General features: G+C 32.8%; 1 protein-coding gene across 3 annotated transcripts; it reads left to right on the forward strand.

The window, feature by feature from the left end:
• The first annotated feature begins 366 nt into the window (after positions 1-366).
• On the forward strand, positions 367-7,699 carry LOC141703660 (uncharacterized). Of its 3 annotated transcripts, XM_074507110.1 has the most exons (11): positions 367-737; positions 877-1,011; positions 1,892-2,096; positions 2,896-3,095; positions 3,398-3,643; positions 4,354-4,449; positions 4,538-4,615; positions 5,136-5,348; positions 6,145-6,213; positions 6,313-6,468; positions 6,982-7,699. In XM_074507110.1, exons 1-11 carry the CDS (start codon positions 621-623, stop codon positions 6,985-6,987), a joined length of 1,521 nt encoding a protein of 506 aa, XP_074363211.1. In that variant the 5' UTR covers positions 367-620; the 3' UTR covers positions 6,988-7,699. The 3 variants fall into 3 exon arrangements, with proteins under 3 accessions (XP_074363211.1, XP_074363210.1, XP_074363212.1); XM_074507109.1 differs by lacking the exon at positions 6,982-7,699 and having other exon boundaries at positions 6,313-6,742; XM_074507111.1 differs by lacking the exons at positions 5,136-5,348; positions 6,982-7,699 and having other exon boundaries at positions 6,313-6,742.

The raw sequence follows: 7,699 nt of genomic DNA on the forward strand, positions 1-7,699 counted from the left end.
TTTTTGGGACTTGACTCGATTTAAAAAAAAAACGAAATTTGATATGAGATCTCACGAGATTTGTTAAAACTACGATGATATATTAAATCGATTTTTTTTATTTTTCACTTTAAAAAACAAACTTTTTAAAAAGAATTCTTTTAGATAACCAATATTCATTGATCAGGATAATATTGTACAAATATTTTGAATTATTCAAATAAAAGTTACATCTAAACTATATCGTAACATTTGATTCAATGCATTTTATACTATTTAAAGAAAAAATATATATTGTTTAATAATCCGTAGAAATTAACTAGTTGAACTGATATTTATAAACTTTATTTAATTAAAATTGATGCATAATTTTTTTTTAGAACCAAAACCCTTCGACCGGTGTATTGGGCGGGTAGAACGAGTGATAATGTGTTATTTATGTAATTTTTTCTCAAAATCACAATGGAAAGAGGGATTTTCCCCTTTTCATTGTTAAATTGGTGTACCCACATCTCTCCGTGTCTCTGTCTCTGTTTCTCTCTAAACTCTCTCTCTCTCTCTCTCTCCCTCCCTCCCTCTCTCTCCCTCTCTCTCTCTCTCTCTCCCATCTGGGATCGTTCTGTTTATTTGTTTACTAAGTTATGGATGCTAAATTAAAATTAAAGTTGTTGGAAAATCGCCGCCGTGTAGAGGAGGAATATAGGCAAAACCGTGTTCATTATCGTTTAAGGCAGAAAGCAGGTTCGTCGGGGAATAAGGTAAATTATTTATTGTGTTCTTTGTTTCTTGTGCTATTATTATTATTATTATTATTATAATTATAATTATTATTATTATTATTATTTGTAATTGGAATTTAGGGAATTGATAGCCACTTTAATGCTTTTGTCCGTTCAGATGAATGCTCCTGATATGGGAAAAAAGAGAAAAGTTGATGATGCACCAATATCTAGTGCTCCTCCTGCTCCGGGGAAAAAGAGAAAAGTAGATGATGCACCAACATCTAAACCAGGGACTTCCTTGTGCAATAAGGTAAATTATATCCAGGTTTTCTTTCTTTCTCATTCTAAGTAATAAGAGCATCTCCAAGAGTTAATTTAGCCCCCTCCTCAAAAATAAAATAAAATATTAACTCTTAACTATTTAAGAGTTTCAAATACTTGTCATATCCAACAATGAATCTATCTAGTCTCTTAAATTACTTGCTAGCATTTTTTAATTAGCTAATATACCCATGTTATTTAAATAATGAAAAGTGATGTAATGAAAGAGGAGAGGAGAGAGACTCCTAATATTGAGGAGCATAAAAGAGCTCCTAACAATTTGAAGAAAAGTTAGGAGTCTCTTGGAGCTTGATTTTCATGATTTTTCCTCAAAATTTAGGTTAGGAGCTTGAGTTGAGATGCCCTTAGGGTTGCTCCAAGGGGTTGCTTGGTTTCATAGATTTGCAAGTTTTATATTATTGTTTTGTTAAGAACCGGTGTCACAGTTCATTTGGCTTAATTTTTAGACTATGGGTCAGATTTGGTTTTACACATAATAGTTTAAAACTTACACAATTGTAGTTTTATAGTATGAAGTTGGATTTGATCTCAGGAATTGAATTGTGGTTGTTGTTTTTTGATTTCCAAATGAATCTATTTTCTATTTTTACTAAAAAAATAATTTTGAGCCCTTACTCAAATATATTTATTATAATGATCATGTTTGGTAGTTAAATTTTTGAACCAAATTAGAGGTTGGCCAAATGAAACCTCTTATACTAGTGTTTGGTAGTTGGTACATTTTGGAGGATTTTTTTTCTTTCCAGAAATTAGTTTGCACATACACCCCTACAAGCACCAATTAACCTGCTTGCCACTTCTTGCAATACAACTCACTTGTTTTTCTTTATTTTTTGTCTACTCTTCAGTATGGCCGCCATATTGCTTTTCTTTTTGAATTTGCCTCGGGATATGCTCTTTTTGATGCTCATGGAATGTATGAATATCCTGGATTTAGCACCACATTCAAAATAGCTGAGAAGTACCTCAATAACAACCCATTCACGCTCAGAGCTTTTTATCCCTTTTCATCTCTCCGTGACGCTCTCCATCAAATGAAGGCTATATGCAATTGTAAGTAGTAACTATATATATATAGGAAGATGATCATATAGAAACAACTTTTAAAATGTAGAAACTAATCTAAGCCACTAGATCAGTCTAATCTAATGCCCCCTACATGCAACACATAGAATTAAACTGCACCCTCCCACACAGAATCTCAACTTTTCCCCTCCATTTTCAATTTGATTTTTCCCGTCAGAAAAAATTCGACTTCACTATATTTTTCTCCATCTCCCAATGATCAATTTGCATACCATATGTGATATATTTCGATGTGATTTAGAATTTTTATACTTTAGTTTCTAGTTTTTATTATAAAGAAGTTTCTATTGGATTAGCCATATATATATATATAGGGACCTAATGAGAACCCAATTAAAATGAGAACTGATAACCAAATACATGCAATAAATTTTTGTAATGGCTATTATAATATTAATGAATAATTATTTTAAGCTAAAAAATAATTGGAATCTTATTTTATATGAAAGGTTCTCTCATTCCCTTTTTAAGAGTGTTCCCCCGGAACCTTACTCTCTCTCTCTATATATATATTGAGGGTGACCTTAGGTCAGTACATGAGGTTATAACAAAAAATAATACAACATCATTGGTCTTTTTGGGTGGATTCTGATATTAAAAATTTGCCATCCAGATTTTTTATTCAAATAGCTTATAACCTTAGGTAACTCCCTGAGGTCATCCTCGCCTCTCTCTCTCTCCCCTATATATATATTTGTTTTTTTTAATTTTCTATAATTCTATTCCATGTTTGTCTTATAAAAAAAATTATGTATTTTGTTTGTAGCCAATGTGACCAAGGAGCTGAAAAGTTTTTTAGTGGATAATATTCCACAACCAAGATCTGATTATCAAATTGCAGTTGCAAATGCACTGTTGGGACGTAATATATGTTTAGCAACAGGGATATTTGTGATAGTTGGTCAAATAATCGATCAGGTTATGCGTGGTTTGCGGGCAAAAATTGACAAATTCATCGACTTGGAGGTTTGTTTCCTTTCTGTTAAGTAATCATTTACATGTACGAGTACAAGTACGTGTATGTGTACTTTTCTGATAAAAGACTTATTCATGTGTACCTTTTTCTAGAAATAAGTGATTTCTGCAAATAAGAAATGTTAAACCCCTATCAAACATTTAGATGTGAATTTTTTCCCTAAGATAAGGAAACTTGAGAATGGCTCAACAAAAATAAGTCCTTATTTCCATCCTCATCAAATAAGTCTGGCCAAACATACCCAGTATATATGATTTCTTGCAAACTAATTTGTTGATTTTCTTTTATCTAGCCCGGAGACTTGAGAATGGCTCAACTGAATTTGGCACGCAGTTATCGTTGGCAAAGTTGTGCGTGCAAAGAAAGTTCCATAGTGCAAAGAAATTTTCACACTGGTTTTGCAAACAAAGTTGTGGTTGTCCCACATAAATTTAAAGGACTTTTCATCGCCAAGGGTTTGGGTAAAAAGAATTTTATCTGTACTAAAAATTTAGTACCTGGTAAAGTTCTTCACGGTGACAAATTAATATCTGTTCAGGTGAATTAATTTATTTTATAGTAGTATTTGGCTCTTCATTAATTAATAATCTTTATAATCCATGATTATTATTAACATTGCATTATTATCATTTACTCCCTTCATCCTTCCCAATTCTTTATATTTGGGTTTTCTTTTCGGAGGAGCAGAGTAAAATATAAAGATTCCCGTTTATGTGTTAAGCTGAAGCGTAGAAACACTATAAAAAAGGCATTTTTGTATAAGTGGGTGTTTATATTAGATCTGGACATAATTTTAAAAGGTGGTTCTTTTTTTTTTGTTGGGCTTGTTTTAAAAACGAGTACGTTATATATACTGGACTTTCAGTCATTGACACACTCTAAACATCCAATCAACATCCAAGCTGCCTCCCTCATCCTCCACAAATCCTCAACAAACCACCACTGATTGTGATTATTTTGAAAGCGGAGAATATGATGATGTACAAATATAACTTTTTATCCACTTTTTTAATATATTTTAGTATTATGACATATGGGCCTACACTTCTCTTTTGAGTTTGCAGATAGTAATTAGCATGTCATTTCTCTTTATATGTGTAAGTATATACTAATCAATGTAGTGCGCTTCATTTACCAAAACCCGAGCTTCATTTTTCGGTTTATGCTTAAGCTACCAGAGAGATCTTACGCTTCGTTGTGTTTTTTGCCTTAAGTAACACTGAATGTATATAATTTTCCCTATTTCAGAAGGATGATGGAACTGAAGTTGAGTACAGATTATGGAATCCGCATATGTCAAAGTTGGCGGCTGCTATACTGGGCGGTCTTACTAATATATGGATCGTAAGTATTATCATATATACAATAGCAAATGAGTTATACAATTTATTTATTTATTTTTGCTTCATTTAATTCGGTTTATGTTTTTCAGAAACCCGGGTCTCACGTTTTATACCTGGGAGATGTATGTGGAATTACAGTTTTACAATTATCCGATCTTGTTGGCTCGGTAAGTTATATAGTATGTGCTTGATCATGGCTTGTTTGTATTTTTATGCTATGTTACTCATACGCGACACTTATTTAGTGTCGGATCATTTGACTTAAATGTGGACACTTTGACCAACTTAGAGATTAAATATGACTAGAACTTATGATTTAAAATCAATATGTGTGTGAGAAGGGAGAAATAAACAAGCATGAGATAAAAGTAGAGAAGATATCTAATTTCAAGGTCAATTACAAAATCATGTTTAATGTGAGTTTTGTTATTAATTTTTGTTAAGATGTCATACTTGATAATTTGATACACTTGTTCATCAATATATTATGCTGTGTCGCGGTGCCATGTCCAAAAATAGGTCATACCATGTTTAAAAATAGGACCATGTCCCCGTGTCTCAAAATTTAGATTTTTCAAGTCCGACACTCGGATATGGGTCGTGTCCCACACTCCACAACCAAGTTGGAGTAACATAGTTTTTATGTTCCATATCATTTATGCATAGCTTGGATGTTTAAATATGCAGGATGGAATGGTGTATGTAATTGGGTTGTCAGATGTTGTTGCAAACACGGTGGAGGAGAGGTCGAATGTTGTTACATTTCCAGAAAATTTTTGTTTCCGTAAGGACATGGTTAGTAGAGATTATCGCATGGTTAATGGTATGGATTACCGCATGGTTGTTGGCATGGTGGATGTCATCCTTGGTGATATCGTTTATCCAGATCCCTCTTTGCAGGTTATTTTCACCCATATTTTAATGTCTTCTATTTTTAAGTAAATAAGGTATCATAACTGGATTATATATTAACTTTTCCAAAACATAAAAAATAAAAAAATTTACCTTTTTTTTAAAGAATGGTTATGATTTTTTTTTTAAAAAAATCAGTGTGATTGCAATCATTTAAAAAATAAAGACAGCAGCTACCTCTTGGTACAAATTATTAATATCGGAATAAGGATTAAAAATGCGGTGGTATCTTTAAATATTTGTTTTTTTATTGATTTATAATATTTGAATTAAATGAACATGTCTCACTTTAAAATTAATTTAATTATAATCGCTCAAAAAAGGATTAAACATTAAAAAAATTGTACTTTTGCTACAATAATGCACAGTTTCCTGTTAAATGCTTTCTCAATACATTTAAAAAGGAAGGTTGTTCTATGGTTATGAAGTATTATTTTGAAATGCTTTATAATCTTTTGAATTGTTCATGATTCCAACATTATTTTAGTTATTCCCTCATCCCACCTATTTTAATTTGTAAATTACCCTTTAAGACTTGATAGCTGGTAAAGTTTTTTGGTTTTAGAATCTTGGATTATTAGTTGAGTGTTTTTCTTTTTGTTTTTTTTCAGTTAAAAGATTATAAGTTTAGTTTTGAATGTACAATGGGAACTAAGATTTTATATTTGTGATGCCTTATAGTTTCTTCATGTATGACTTGGAGATATAGGTGGGTATTTTGTGGTATTGCTCTTAGATGTTTAGTTTTTAAATATAGTTGTGACCGTGCTTTTTTGTTGGGCAGGTGAATTATATAGCTAGGTATGCTCTATTACATCTTAAAACCGGCGGTCATTACTTGATCTGCACACGGGTATGTCTTCTTTTATGATATTTGTTGTATTTAGTCTACAAAGTGTGAATGTCCTTTGGAGTTCTGTTAAACCATGTTTCTAACTTGTGCGAATTGCAGGCAAAAAACATCAATTTCACTAGCCAAGTTAAAGATCCGTTTGCTGACCACGACAAACTTCCCTTCAGCGTGAGGATAGAGTTCAAGACCAACGAAATTGTCACGTTAGAACCAATAGGGAGGGGGCATGCCGTCGCTGTTGGCGGTTACCGCATGGTACAGTAATAGATGGATGTTTGCTTAGTATATTGTCATCACTTGAACTCCCATTTTGTGCTGAACAAGAAATGAATTCTATTTGAACTTCGTTATCACTTGCACTCTGTGCTGCTTAACAAAGTTCTAATTTTCCATTTCCTATTTAGTCAGGGGTTACTTGTTATTAGTGTTTCCTGCTATTATTGGAATTCCGGAATTCATCTGTTATTATTTTGTTATCACTTTTAAGTTATAGTTCAGCTTGCAATTGATATGTTATATTTTTGTTATCCCTTTTTAGTTATAGTTCGACTTGCAATCGATATGCCGTCCAAGTGCCAATGCTACCGAGCCGCGTATATAGTTGATTTTGTGCAAAGCTGATTTTTTATGTCTCTTTTTATTTTCTTTTTGGGGGATTATGTGGCCCTCTAGCTAGCTTTATTTTCATAGCTTGGGACGCTATTGCTTCTGCAAAGTGTCGTTACATTGTTTTGTTTGTAACAAGGCTATATCCTCTTTGAATGCCAGGGTTAATACAAATCCATACATTTGTGGACTTGGAAATTATGGAGGTTTTCAGGGCCAGCATTATTTAAGTTATTATTGTGGACTTGGAAATCCTGTAGCATTTTTTAAGTTATATCTGTTTTATCTTCTACTGAACAATCTCAAGTGTTTTCTGTTCAGTCTTCCACTTCTAAACAATCTTTTACTGCTGGTTTGTAATTGTTTCAAAGGAGGGATCAGCCTTTTGTTTTTGGTTATTTATGTTTAAGTTGTCTAAAGGATGCATTGTTTCTCGTTATGTATATCTGGATTTGGACCATACAGATGTAACTGAAATTGGATTTGTATGGACACTAAAATGTCCTTTAGCATCATCAAATAAAGCTGAATCCTGATTACAATGTAAAGTTTACGCTCTTGGACTAGGATATTCTATGGTCGTTATTCGCACACTGGATGGTTTATGCTGATTATGGGAGGAAAATGGTTAAGAGTTGTTTTGGCAACTCAAAACTCAATAGCCGGGCAATGGTCCAATTTTGTTGTTTTAGTCTTTGAGCTTGTTTGTTTGCTGCAGTTCTTTGAAGGTGGTTGACATATATTAGATATTTAGGGTTGGGGCAAGGCTTGGAAGAAAGCTCCCCGTCCTATTCTGTGTGTGTATATAACAGTTCTCGCTGTTCTGTGGAACCCGAGGACCAGCATTAAACAAACAATCGAGCAAGTTTGGATGTGCTTA

The sequence above is a fragment of the Apium graveolens genome, unplaced genomic scaffold (assembly GCF_009905375.1).
Source record: "Apium graveolens cultivar Ventura unplaced genomic scaffold, ASM990537v1 ctg6945, whole genome shotgun sequence".
Lineage (NCBI taxonomy): Eukaryota > Viridiplantae > Streptophyta > Magnoliopsida > Apiales > Apiaceae > Apium > Apium graveolens.